Consider the following 13,733-nt stretch of genomic DNA (forward strand, 5'->3'; position numbering starts at 1 on the left):
AAAAATTAGCTACAAAGCCGAAGTATTAAAATTAAATTATTTTTAAAATCGAGTTTGATTATTGATTATAATATATTTTAAAGTACCTTAAAAAGCTTAAAAAATCCAATTTTTTATTCTAATTGGTCTAATAGGCTCCAATAACTTAAACTTTATATATCCAACTAACCCAATTATGGATGAGGCAGAAAGTATTATCAATAAAATCACACGCCAAACGAATAATCTATCATACAACTGGAAAAATATTAATGGATTGATATAATTTATTAAAATTAAAATATGCGCTGAAAGATTAAAGATACAAACCTTTTGGCTACTAGTTACAGACTGCTCTGAATTTCTTGGAACACAGATTAAAATTATGGTTAATGCACTAACAATTAACACAGCACAAAAACCAATTCTCCTCTCAATACGTAGAGATATTAATAATATAAGTGCAGCCAATAACCAAAGGGCTAATATTATAAATAATCCTATGCCCAAACCAAATATAGTTGCTGTCATTCCTCTGTAAGAATAAAAAGTAATAAACACTATAAAATGAAATCTACAGTTGCATTGATGAATTTTATTTAATACTCAAAGATAGATCAACACTGACCTGCATATGAGAAATAACTTCAATGAAGGTCATATAAAAACTTATAAGCTATATTAAAATTAATTGATTAAAATTATCGTACTGATTTATTGCGCATGGCCATGATTATATCACATATTATTGAATCAAGTTGATTCGCAATCCAATGCAAAGATAATTCTTTAGGATTTGAGAGTTAGGATTATTTCAAGTTTGAATTTTAGTCACTACCGATAACGTGTATGTCATAACCTTTTTTATTTTCCTGAAAATTATTTATAATTACTCGATTTGGTCCTAGATGTAGTTTTAGTTTGATCAATTTTTTGGTCCCAGAAAAATAAAGTTTTGCACAAAATATCAAGTTGAATGTTTAGATATTACGAAATCATGTCCTTTCCTTTTGGCCCATTCTTGGTAATGAATTTAAATGGAAATTCGACAGTATCCAACAGTGACCAGTGTCTTATGAAATACAATTTGTGTGCACCTTGTGCCAACTGGTGCCAACTGCCAGAGTGCCATGGCCGAAGTGCCCAGGGTGCCCGGTGTTCGCGCACGAGTCGTCCCTGACATCCTTCTCAGTTTTCTCACTCAATTAAATCAGTGATGGTAAACTGCGGGAATTTGGTACTTCCACTTTGACTACTATTCTATTACAACACAGGTTATGGAAGTCAAGAGTGGGCCGAGTGGGGGTACTAAAATCCCGCCGTCTATCATCAGTGGCATTAGTGATGTGGAACTTGGTGGAACTGTGGAGGAAAATCAATGTAGTGTCATCTAACGGTAGAGTTGAAAATCACGTTTCTTTCGAATAAGATAGTATTGATATTTAATACGCAAGTGGTAACAGAATTTTACGATAATAATAAAAGTGTAAAAGAAATAAGATAATTACGTTAATTACGGGATGTATCGGAAAAAAAGGGAAATCAATATATCCTAATAATTACTTTTCACTTTATATAGCTGCAATTATTTATTACGGCTTATATATTTTTTCTCTTGGTCATTATATACTCGTGCAAAATTTTGTTATCACTGCGTCCCCCGCTCTTTCCTTAATATTCAGTCTTTTTACTATCAGTGTTAAAAGTTTTGTATTTTTATTTCTGCTTCTTTGTACGACACGAAATTATCATTTCTGAAATTATGATAATTGGTAATATAACTAATTTGTTGCTAACATATTGTTTCACTAAGTTTACTCCATTATGTTTATTTATTTATTACAAGTTTAAATAAAACTACGTAATAATAATTGTTTTTGCTTTTAGTTTCCATATGGCATCTACGTACTTCGCTTTGATAGTTCGATCCTTTGACCACCTTTGACCTTTTTCATTAGTTTAAACCATAACTGCATTTACTATCAGTTATATATCTACTTGCCTTCCGGCCTAATTTTGGTTCCATGCCATATCTAAGTTAATCGTTAAGTGTTCGTTAATTATTAGTGCTCTATTGGAATTTATATTATATATTAGTTATTAATATTATAAACAAAATGTCTGATTCTGTAAGTCCTCTAAAGTATTTCCTAAGTGGTGGTTTTGGTGGAGTATGTACTGTGCTTGCTGGACATCCTTTAGATACAATAAAGGTAAGGTTAATATTATTAAGGGCTATTTATTCTACCTATTGATAAAATTTATACACTTGGTAAAAGCTTTAAGCTATAATAAATTCTATTCAAATTCAAAAATTATCAAATAGATAAATTTACTAAGATTTTTACTAATAGGTAAAAAAACAAATCCTTATTATTCCATAACTACCTGTTTTCTTTATTTCATTCTAATAAATTTTAATTTGCAGGTCAGACTTCAAACTATGCCAGTTCCCGGTCCAAATGAATTAGCTTTGTATAAGGGAACTTGGGACTGTGCTAAAAAAACAGTAGCTAAAGAGGGTTTAAGTGGTTTATATAAAGGTATAAAATAAACAATATTATGGTTAATAAAAATGTAGTAACAAATTCTTAATTAGATAATTGTTTTTAGGAATGGGAGCTCCATTGTGTGGAGTAGCACCAATTTTTGCCATAAGCTTCTTGGGATATGGAGTTGGAAAAAAACTACAACAAAAAACACCAGATGAAAAATTAAATCTTTTACAATTATTTTATGCAGGAGCATTTAGTGGAATATTTACTACATCTGTAATGGCTCCTGGTGAAAGAATTAAATGTCTCTTGCAAATACAGCATGCAGATATAAAACCTAAGTATAATGGGCCAGTTGATTGCATAAAGAAACTTTATAAAGAAGGTGGTCTAAGAAGCATATACAAAGGATCCTTTGCTACGCTATTGAGAGGTATAGTATTTCTTGTGTATTAGTTTTGTATTTTTTTTATTAAAAGGTACCTATTTTAGTATGGTTATACATGATTTTTACAGTAATGTATTTTTAATCAATATTATTATACTTGTATTTTATTACTCTTAGTGGTTTGCGAATATATCTGTTTCTCAAAGATTTACATTGCAAGCCTCCTTTACGAAGAGCTTGAAAAATTCCCCAGTTTTTTAGCCTTAAAGGTGTAGCACATCTGGGAGCAGTTTCTTTAACTTTGCTTACCTGTTTTTATATAATGTTTATATAATAAATTGTATTTTCTTTCCTGTTACAAGAAGTATAAGATACTTACTAAATGTAGGTACCAACTGGTCATTAAACACGAACAATCCCAAGGATTATCATCTAATCTTATATTAAAAATCTTAAGTTGTTTATTAGGAAGCCTTAAATTCTTAAAAAAATCCCATGGTAGAGTCGTCAGCTTATTATTAGTGAGGATAATTTCACTTAATTCCTTTTGCTGTTGCACAGCAAACAGTCCGGAAGGTATAAATTCAAGCTCATTATAGGATAAATCAATACGCTTTACATTTTCTAAGCCATAGAATGCATCCATGGATATTGTTTTAAGGTGACAATAACCCAGATCTAAATCCACTAATTTATTGAGATCAATAAATGCATCAAAGTCTATGCTAGAAATATTTCCTTGCATTTTCAAATATTTAAGTAGTGGCATTCCTTGTAAAATAAAACGTTCTAGCAATGAAATTTCTACATTGTAAAGTTGCAGTTTTTGTAATTGCTGCAAACCAAGAAGAGAGTTTTTCTGTAACTTCAATTTTGCCTCTATACCTCCAAGATACAACTCCAAAGTTGTATTCATAATTTCAAATGTACTGTAATGAATTAAAATATTTTATTAATTTATTACACATAAGAATATAAGTTTTGTTTACCTAGGGAATACAGAATCCAATGGATTATCTTGAAAATTAGCAATTTTTAGTTCTGGAAATGGAGGAAATGATAATTCAGATAAGAATGTTAAATTATTCTTTCTTAGATCTAACTTTTCTAGCATTAAAAGCCCGGCTAGATCTATGCTGTTCAATGTGAGCAATTGATTACTTGCTAGAGATAGGATCTTCAAATTTGGAGTACCATAAAAACAAAACTCTGGTATAAACTTTAAATTATTGTTTTCTAGTGACAGATACAACAGATTATTTAAGCCATCAAACATGTGCCAAGATATATCTGATAATTCACAGTCGTATACTCTTAGATAGGTAAGGGTGTTAAGGCCAGTAAAAAGTCCCATATTTTCTTTGTATCCTTCCATTTCTTGTTTATAAATATCATATGGAAGAATTTCTTTGTCCTCACTGTGGCCATTATTTTGCTGGCTCAAAAATATCAGTCTGTGCCCTTTCTGTTTTTTATCATTTGCTGTTAATGGGAAATCCGCACTAATATCCACATGCGAGGAATTCATTCGTTTGACTATTAAATTTGCTTTATTTTTATTAATTGAACTTAAACTCGTCAACTTTAAACGTTCTAAATTTAAGTACAGTAATGTCTCTCCTAGAAAATATAAGGCATCTGCAGACATTACAATGCTCCCTGATCTTTTAGTTTCTTTTTTGTAAGGATCATTGGGATCCATGCCTTGAATATCCAAGGATATTAAGTCTGTAAATCGATGAAAAGCTGTTGAAGGCAAAAGAATATTAGTTTTACCGCTTCCCGTTTCAAGAATGTTAAAAACCTGTAAAGAATCTATATGAATATTAAAAATAACGTATTTTCAAAACATTTTTAAATGTCTTAATAGTAACCTGTAGATCCGAGGGAAGCTTTGCTAAAAGTTCTTCAGGATTATCTGCAACGACGCACGTTGCTACTTTTAATAAATCGTTAACAAAGGGATTTTCATTAATTTCAGAATTCTCTGTAGATTCCTATAAAATTATTATTGACTTAATATAGTCATTAATTATATTCCGGTGCTTAACATACCGATGAAATCTTGTATATGTTCGTCCACCGATGTAATGAAAGGTCCGAGAATTTCTGTATTTCACATGAACATCCGTGCGGACAACTACTTTCCCATACTCCACCAATATCAATAATTTGGCCCATGCACTGCTTGCGATTGAAAGAGAAATAAGAAGTTGTTTCTTACAACATATCAGCTATTGATTGATAGGTAACAAAAATAGATAAGGAAAATTTACCAATGAGAAGAGAAAAATTAAAATTGAGACAGTATACATTCTGTAACATTAATGACTTATAGAAAATAAAACAAATCAAAATGCTTTGGACTAGGACCACTATGCTGGTCCAGAGGAAACTGAATTTTATTAACTGTTATCTAAATGCCTCCATGTCCACTATCAAACAGGATGTTTCCTATCTAACAGCCCACGCATACTACTCGCTATTATTAATTGTATATAATAATTATATATAATAATTCGTTATATAAAGTACAATTCTAATAAATTTCCTTCTTACAGATGTTCCCGCTAGTGGCATGTATTTTATGACTTATGAATGTCTGCAAAGATGGATGTCTCCTGAAGATGGTGGTAAACTTGGTTTGATACCAATTGTTATAGCCGGTGGCTCTGCAGGAATTGCTAATTGGGTAGTAGGCATGCCACCTGATGTTTTGAAGAGTCGATTGCAGACTGGTATTTTCCTTGATTTACTTAATTTATTCTTAAGCAGATTATTGAATTACTTTAATAATTAATTTTCATCACTTTTTAGCTCCTGAAGGGACTTACAAAAATGGAATACGAGATGTGTTTGTCCATCTTATAAAAAATGAAGGTCCATTTGCCTTGTATAAAGGATTTGTACCTGTGATGCTACGAGCTTTCCCTGCAAACGCAGCTTGCTTCTTGGGCTTTGAAGCAGCAATGAACTTCCTTAATTGGCTTGCTCCAAATATGTAATCATCTGCACAATCGTTTGCTGAGAGCTTGTCAGACTTATTTTTTATATGAAATTTATATATGCATATATAGGCACAGGTCTGTTAGGAAAAGCGCTGCGCGTTGATCAACTAAACAATGCAATTTTTTATAAGAGTATTAAAGGGATCATTTAATGAAAGTATAATAGTACTATAATCTAGAAAATGAAACAAAGTTAATTTTAATGTCAATGAAATGTTTTATTTCTTTACATTAATGTTTTTCTAATTTAACTCGACCTTTTTTACATGGATTTTGTATTGAATTTATTTTGCTTTTATTATCAAATCAATTATATTCCTCAAATATATGTGATGAAAATAATTTAAGTTATTAACAAATTAATCATTTCTAACAAAACTTTACAAATTTGAATAGTGGAAGGTGAGAGCAGCATAATTTGTTTGATCACTTTTATCATTTTAATAGTTCAAAATACAACATATCAGTATTTAAGACTATATGATAAATATGTGTATAATATTAAATATTTTATATATAGTTTATGAATTGAAGTATATGTAATCGCACATGTTTCTCTTGGCATAGAAAAAATTGTAATTATTGTTGACTCTTATTCTAGGGATACATTAAAAATTCTTCCTTGTTGGAAATAATAATACTTGTATAGAATGATTTATTTTAAAAAATATACATGTACAGTATGCCCGTATTCTATTCTTAGATTCCACTGCAGTGTTCTATATCATACAATATAATACAATAAATATGTACATATATTCATGAAAAAGAAGCTTATTTTTTCAAGTTTTTTTAATATTTAGAGCAGTCTTTCCTGTACCACATAACTTAATAGGCAATGTTCTACATGATTAAAATTATTCGTCCCAGTCATCAGTATCAGGTAGAGAGTCACATTCACTAGTGGCTGAGTTTCTATCAGACAATGCAGATTCATTTGTTTGAGGAGGAGGAATAAGTTTAGACATCCGTGCTAATGTACTGTCACCTGCAATACCTCTTCTTCGTGCAGCCAGTTTTGCGTGTAAATCATCCATTAGATCATCTCCGACAGTGGCAGAAGAGAACCGATCACGCTTTTTATCTGTTAAGGCTGTATTCCTTAATTTAGCTCTTCCAATTCCACCGGCATTACGAATCGCTGCCATTAAGCTTGATCGGGAATCATCCACGTTTGAGTGTACATGTGTACCAGAAAGAGGAGCTTTAACAGTTTTTTCAGATTGTTCAGCAGGTTCAATTGGTATAGGAGGTGGGGGAGGAGCAGGAGGGGGCGGCTGAAACGGTTCCACTCGTTTTTGAGGAACAGTCATTTCGGTAATATCTACTGTAGGTGGATCTGACGGAGGTGGTGGAGGAGGAGGTGGTGGTGGTGGTAAATTTTCTACTTCGCCATCGGAATTTCCCATTACTACTGGCAAGTCAAGAGAATTATGACCTATTGTGTCCATAATTTCATTTCCTATTGGTGTAGGTAAATCTAAGTGAACAGTAGGTGTAGTTACAGTGGAAGATGGTGCAATAGGATTTTGAGAACTTAAATCAAGCTTAAACTTTTCATCATCCACAATGCCTGGCAAATCTGGCAATGTTAATGGTACATCTATCCGTGGGACCTACAGATAATTGTTTAATATTTATAAATGATTCACATAAGAGTAAAATGTTGTATTTAAAAATGATAAAAGTTACTTCTCCTAGAATTGGCGTATACAAATAGTTATAAGCTCTCTCTGCTTCTAAAGAATTCCAAGGCTGAATTATTGAATCTGGTGCATCCTCAATTTGTTTTTTATCTTCGCTCTCACTGAGGGGCTTATTTAATTTCTTCTCATATGGATTATCCATGCTATCATACAATAATAAAGAGCTGATTGATGATAATTGTAGAAAAAAATCCCTTCCTTCTTTATTGCTAGCCTGATTTTCACTTTGCTTTGATCTAACATGATAAAATTGAAGCTTTTCTTGAAGATTAGTATTGGCTACATATTGACCATCTTCAGTTTTAGTATTAGACGACAGATAAACATCAGGCATACTTTCTATAGGTACAGAACATTTATACGTATTTGGTAAAGTTTCCAGGCTTGCTTGTTTATGCAGTATTGTCCTTTGATATTCTTTATAAGTATGAGCAGCTGGATATTTAGCAGCAGAATACATTTTCACAGCTTTCAAGTTTAAATTTGTTTGTAAATAGTTTAATCTTCCTTCAAGATTTTTAGCTCTGTCTTTAATAATAGATAGTCTGGAAAACAGAAATTCGTAAGTTTTTAGTATTGAACAAAAGTAATAATTGACTTTCCCAAACATACCTTTGTGTATTTTCTGAAAGTCTGCTATTAATGCAATTAAATATATAAGTAACAGCAGAGTCTAGGCGATCTAAAGTATCAGCAATACGTACAATAGTTTCCTCGTGTCTCAAGTCATGAGGTATTATATCTAAATAAAAATAAATTTATTCTTAAAGAGTTTTAGTATTTTATAAAATTTTGAAATACTTACTAATTTCTATTTTATTCAACATTTTAGCATTAGTTATAAAGCTACAACAGAGACGCTTATAACCTCTGTCACTGGAGCATTATTGTGACAGTCCAACAAAATGGTAATATGTATAAGTAATATAACGTGAATGACCGGAATGACGATTGACGTCTGATCAGACTCTGATACTACTTAGGCGAGTAACCACATTGTAGATGTCATAGATGGAGGGACTATTAATAATGAAGCCAGAGACGTCAGAGTTGCCAAAAACGGGTATTTTTTCTCCCCACAGATCCCACTATATTCCTGTTCTCTGCTCTGTAGGTGTTTTTCATTCAAGGCCGAAAATGCTTGCAATACATAAAATCTGTCACATGAACTATTGTATTCTAAGAGTTTTGGGCCTTAAGTGGAAAACGCCCTATGTGATACGGTGAAGGAGAGTCACATACATTACCCATTAGTGGCAACTCAGATTGGAGTGCCATGGATGGACAGAACTGGTCGTCAGTCACTGTTACGGATATTGTCGTCATTGTCGATCGGGTGTGTTCCACTTCTTAGCGTTCAAATGTTATACGCCCGAAATTATACAGTTTATGTCACATCAATTATACTATACGTATTGTGAATTTTTGGATTTTTTGGATGCCAACGATGCCAACTAATCTTGAACGTGCCTCTAAGTATGGGACTCTTTTTTTCACAAAAGTTCCTATAAATTTACTCTCTTTTTTTTCAGCTTTACACACACACACAGGTACTACATTTTTCTTCATATGGCGACGAATTCACAATAAATAAATTCATTTATTATATTATTTCAGTATCTTAATCTAATGCAATATTAATAACTTTACATACCAACAAATATAATACATTCAAAAATTGTTACCTACATCTGGTAAGCGAGGATTACTAGCACTGTCTGACCAAAATTCTAAAATAGATTTTGCGAAAATTTGTTTCGTATCAAGAAAATACGTGAATTTTAATATAAATATAAAGTATACCTTTATTTATCGAATTATAAAATATTCTTGCTATAATTATAAAAATATCACATGATTGATAAAAAAAATACAAAATTTGATTTCCTTCAATTTACAATAAAAGGTTTTCTTACACCGAAAGCCTTTAGTCATTAAATGCATATTTGTATGAATTATAGAGAAAACCATATAATAATGAAGATAAATTTGTTTCCATAAAACAAAAATATTGATAAATGCTCTCGTATAAAATTTTTTTCGGATTTAGTTTCAAATGCATCTCAATGGATTTTAGACCAATTATTAGTAATTACTTTTAATCGTTATATGTAGACTAATTAGAAGAATACTTGCACCCCTGAGATAAAAGTTATTATAGCTAGCAATTAAACTATGGTACGCTAGCTTTAATTGGCAACTGTAAATGAGTCATAGCGATTAAGCTTAGTGTAATATATTATCTACGTAATGTGATAAAACGTTTTTGATAGTCTCAGCACATTAGAAGTACAGAATTACACTGGTAACACTTGGTCATATATATATATATATATATATAATCATAAATGAACCACATCACACACTTAAATTATTTTCAAGATCCAGAAAATTGCAATGGTGCGTTACACTAATCTCCATTACTCTCTGTACATTACAGAAGAGATCAATAGTTTACTCGTTCTATTACATATATCAAAGACTCAGGTATGCAAAGCGATTTGATGACTTCCGGTTGAATTTTTTTACTATTTTTTTTCCAGCCGATTAACAAAAATCTAAATCCAGTTAAAGAGAATGAAGATTGAATGTTTCGGCGTTCCCTCGACGTAAACGACCGTTCTTTTGATGAAATTGCTAGAACCATTTGAGAATGAGGGAAGAGCTACAAGAAGAGGCTTCTTTTTTCGCCTCGGTCTATTTTATTCAGGATCAATGAATACTTACTCGAGTGGGCTATGGAATTCTGGCTTCGACAGATCGAAAAACAGGATTTTAATTCAACATATATGGCATCGCAGCGTTGTTATTATTTATAACGTTATTTTTTGACAAGACTCCAACCGGAAGTGCGGTGAATGAGGGATGGAAATGGCTGATTATGCGGCTAATTAATTTATTCGGGCGAGATCAATCAGGGTTGTGATCGATTGGGCCGCTCTTGTCAGTCGTTTATGCTTGATAGCTTACAGCGAGACGTGTATGATAATGAGAAAGGCATTAGTAAACTATTATGCAGGAAACTATTATCGTATACGTACGTACGCCATCGGCTGGACGGAAGCATCGCGTTGCCGCAACGTAATTTGGGAATTATGCTTGGTCGTATATTAACGTAGGAACAATGGTTAGGTGACGTCACTGTCGTACAATCACGTACGTAATCCACGAGGATCTAGAAGCATTCCCTTCGCATCCCTCCCTCCTTATCCCCACCTCGGAATCGTCTTTGTCCTCTGTATTTCCCTTTGGCCTCCATCAAGTCGCACGTGCTACGTCCTCGAGCTTTCCCCTCTCCGCAATACGATATGATTCTGCGAGATTAACTCCACCGAAATTCCTCGGAATTACTTGATGAGAGAACTGCTTTTCGGTGAAGCTCGCGGTCAAGATACGACGCTATTCGTCATTCGCTACAATGATCATAGAGTGCAGAAAATATTTTTAAATTAATTTTGGATTTTAAACGTTTCAATGTGAAAATAAGTTTTTTCGAGTTGATGAGGGGTGTATGATTTAGAATTCTTTCGTTTGGTCCCCTTGAATTTTTTAGTATGATGATAATGATAATAGTAAAGAGTTGCATAGTGGTATTACTGGTGAAAAGAGCACGAAGCTTTATTTTATCATCCATGCAATGATCTGCGTTATTGGCAACGTGTGAACTGACAGAAAGGATTATAGCATTATTAATTTATATAGACGTGATTCGTTTTAACTTACTTTCCTCATAAGTGTAGCGTATAATTCTTATTGTTGTAATCGTTTTAAGAATTATTAAACACGTAGTTATATTTGTGTGTAGTATATAATGAATAATTAGATATATTGGTATTCAGGAATATAGTAGATATTGAAAATGAAAATAACTTTTAGAACAAAAAAATTCAGTCTAAATATTTTATAAGCAAGTTTATTTTTTTGTAAAGTTCGCTTCCAACTATAGATTTTGCAGGTTTTAATTTTTATTAAAAACAGTTTAAAATGTGTTTATTTTATTATTTTTAAACTTATAAATGAGATATTGAAGTTGGACTACATTCTAGTTTTCTAAATTGGACCATGCCATATGACGTCCAGTAACAACAAGTTCAAAGCCTGCCATTTTCTCGATATAAACAAATAGCTCATAAAGCGGCTATCATTGAATGCTTCTTTTATATGAAAATAGTTGAAACAAGCGGAGAAAAGAAACATGATTAAAAAAAAACACTTTTCTTGGTTTTATATAGCATGTGAAAAAATAAAGGAAGAGATGATATAGTGCTTAAATGCAGCACATAGTTTCGTTCAAAAGTTATCTCCTAAAAGAAATATATTGTTATTTTAATTTTACTTCTTACAACTGATACTCTATTTTAAGATGCTATGGGTTAAATTAGAAAACCTATTTCTTTCACACACATTTAATAAAAATTTATAATTTTTTTAATAAAGGTTTTCTATCTTTCATTTGTTGCTATTAATAAATAAATATGTTGATTGTCTAACTATAGGTGAAATATTGAATAATCCCTATTTTTTGATCTTAATTAAATTATTCCTATTTCTCCAATTTCCATAAATTGCTTAGATGGCTTAAATTTGGTTATCTTTTACTATATACAGTACCAATGCTTTAAATGCTAAAAATTAAGCAAATGTTATGCACAACGAAGTGAAAATTCTCTCTGAATTATTAAATTATATTTTTAACTTCACATCCCACAGATCAATTCAATAGGCTTGATAAATTAGTTCAATAATTATTTTGCCTTGTAGTTTATTATCTTACCTTTTTTTGCCAAAAAGCTTATCATTACCAGCAAAAACGTAAGATGACAAAAATTATTGTTTTCTTAATACATTATACACTTTTATTGTTATTTAATATCTAAAGAAACTTTAATTATTTAAAATTCTTCATTACAGTAAAATATCTAAGTGATATTTTATGCAATTTTGAATTCCCTTGAAGAGTTTAAAAGCTTTAAAATGAAATTCAAGCTTAGCATCGCCAACTTAGCCAACTTTCCCCTATATCTAATAATTAAACGTCGAGCCAGCTGAAACGAACAACGACTACTATATTTAAATCTTTGCATACTGCTGGTATTGTGGCTAACAACCGTCCTTTCGGTTTACTATAGCTCCCTTGGACAAGGATTCATGTTATATTAATAAAGTTTCCAGTGTAGTGTGTACTATAATGTTTCAATTTCTTTGACTGTGCATTATACGCACCAGTATACATGAACTTCCGCGGTAATTATGCATTTCCGAGTGTCTACATTGTGGTTACGCTACACTTACCTCTCTCGAATCGAACTTTCCGTATAAAGTTCGGATCCGCGGATGATGATTGTTAATGCGACGAGTCGAGCCACAAAGCTAAAGCAACGAAGCGCAATTATCATTTATATTGCCCTGCAAAGGATCTCACTTTGTGAGGAAATATCATGAATATTAAACGTAGCGCGGGTCATAGCTTGGCTCGTGCCTTTCACGGCAACACGGGCCCTAAACTATATATATAGATATATATATCCTCCCTATCTACCTGAGAAAATCTCTAACAGATCCAATGAAGCAACGTCAAAAAATAAAAAGCTCCCTATATATAATCGTGTCTAAATTAAATTCCTGGCGGTGAATATACATATAGGTTTACTGTACAGTCTGTACAAAAATTATTAATATAGTTCAAGATGAAGAAAAATCACTACCCTATTTGCGTCAACCAAACCAATGCAGTTTGCAGTTCGGATATATGAGAACGAGTCTCGATACCAAAGTGTATACTATAAAGCTTAGTTTCCCATAGGAATAAATTTAATTTGGTCTAGTCGACTTAAATCCCACGGAGACCTAATCTAATTCACGGGTATATAAGGCAAGCGTTCTACGGTTTCCAAACAAACAGCGCTACTTTACGATACACGTAGCAGAAAGACTCATCCATATTTCATGTTTCCTTTAATTTACAAGATAATCGCAAAGAGCTTCCCTTCTCATCGGTTCGCTCTTCTGCTCAAGGCTTTATTTTTTTCCACCCATTATACTTTTCTTCATAGTTTATTCTTGTTTAAAAAAAAAACTTAGACGCATATCGGACTTAGCTTTCCGTTTCTTTCGACCTCGAGCGATTATGAAGCAAAGACAAGGCGTTTTCATCTTC

At 32.1% G+C, this 13,733-nt stretch overlaps 4 protein-coding genes and 1 long non-coding RNA gene across 7 annotated transcripts in view; 2 read left to right on the plus strand and 3 right to left on the minus strand.

The window, feature by feature from the left end:
- Ip6k (Inositol hexakisphosphate kinase) overlaps positions 1-13,733 on the plus strand; it is a 334,638-nt gene that overhangs the window by 63,849 nt on the left and 257,056 nt on the right. The gene's annotated exons all lie outside the window — the stretch shown is intronic.
- On the minus strand, positions 87-1,211 carry LOC136784671 (uncharacterized). The gene is made up of 3 exons (XR_010824437.1): positions 608-1,211; positions 310-514; positions 87-237 (listed from the first exon to the last, which is right to left on the minus strand). It is a non-coding gene; the product is annotated as an uncharacterized lncRNA (long non-coding RNA).
- On the plus strand, positions 1,395-6,694 carry colt (carnitine/acylcarnitine carrier protein colt, mitochondrial). Of its 2 annotated transcripts, XM_066745513.1 has the most exons (6): positions 1,395-1,751; positions 1,867-2,192; positions 2,408-2,522; positions 2,593-2,907; positions 5,424-5,600; positions 5,680-6,694. In XM_066745513.1, the coding sequence occupies exons 2-6, from the start codon at positions 2,097-2,099 to the stop codon at positions 5,865-5,867; spliced, it is 891 nt and encodes a 296-aa protein (XP_066601610.1). In that variant the 5' UTR covers positions 1,395-1,751; positions 1,867-2,096; the 3' UTR covers positions 5,868-6,694. The 2 variants fall into 2 exon arrangements, with proteins under 2 accessions (XP_066601610.1, XP_066601611.1); XM_066745514.1 differs by having other exon boundaries at positions 1,395-2,192.
- LOC136784639 (carboxypeptidase N subunit 2-like) lies at positions 2,936-5,242 on the minus strand. Of its 2 annotated transcripts, none has more exons than XM_066745458.1 (6): positions 5,139-5,242; positions 4,918-5,046; positions 4,737-4,859; positions 3,852-4,666; positions 3,242-3,791; positions 2,936-3,171 (listed from the first exon to the last, which is right to left on the minus strand). In XM_066745458.1, the coding sequence occupies exons 1-6, from the start codon at positions 5,175-5,177 to the stop codon at positions 3,001-3,003; spliced, it is 1,827 nt and encodes a 608-aa protein (XP_066601555.1). In that variant the 5' UTR covers positions 5,178-5,242; the 3' UTR covers positions 2,936-3,000. The 2 variants fall into 2 exon arrangements, with proteins under 2 accessions (XP_066601555.1, XP_066601554.1); XM_066745457.1 differs by having other exon boundaries at positions 4,918-5,049; positions 5,139-5,233.
- LOC136784669 (WASH complex subunit 1-like) lies at positions 6,509-8,871 on the minus strand. The gene is made up of 4 exons (XM_066745512.1): positions 8,382-8,871; positions 8,189-8,318; positions 7,563-8,121; positions 6,509-7,486 (listed from the first exon to the last, which is right to left on the minus strand). The coding sequence occupies exons 1-4, from the start codon at positions 8,401-8,403 to the stop codon at positions 6,728-6,730; spliced, it is 1,470 nt and encodes a 489-aa protein (XP_066601609.1). The 5' UTR covers positions 8,404-8,871; the 3' UTR covers positions 6,509-6,727.

Source organism: Prorops nasuta, unplaced genomic scaffold, assembly GCF_024137725.1.
Source record: "Prorops nasuta isolate Cenicafe-Biocafe unplaced genomic scaffold, Cenicafe_Pnas_1.2 PNAS00062, whole genome shotgun sequence".
NCBI classification, from domain to species: domain Eukaryota; kingdom Metazoa; phylum Arthropoda; class Insecta; order Hymenoptera; family Bethylidae; genus Prorops; species Prorops nasuta.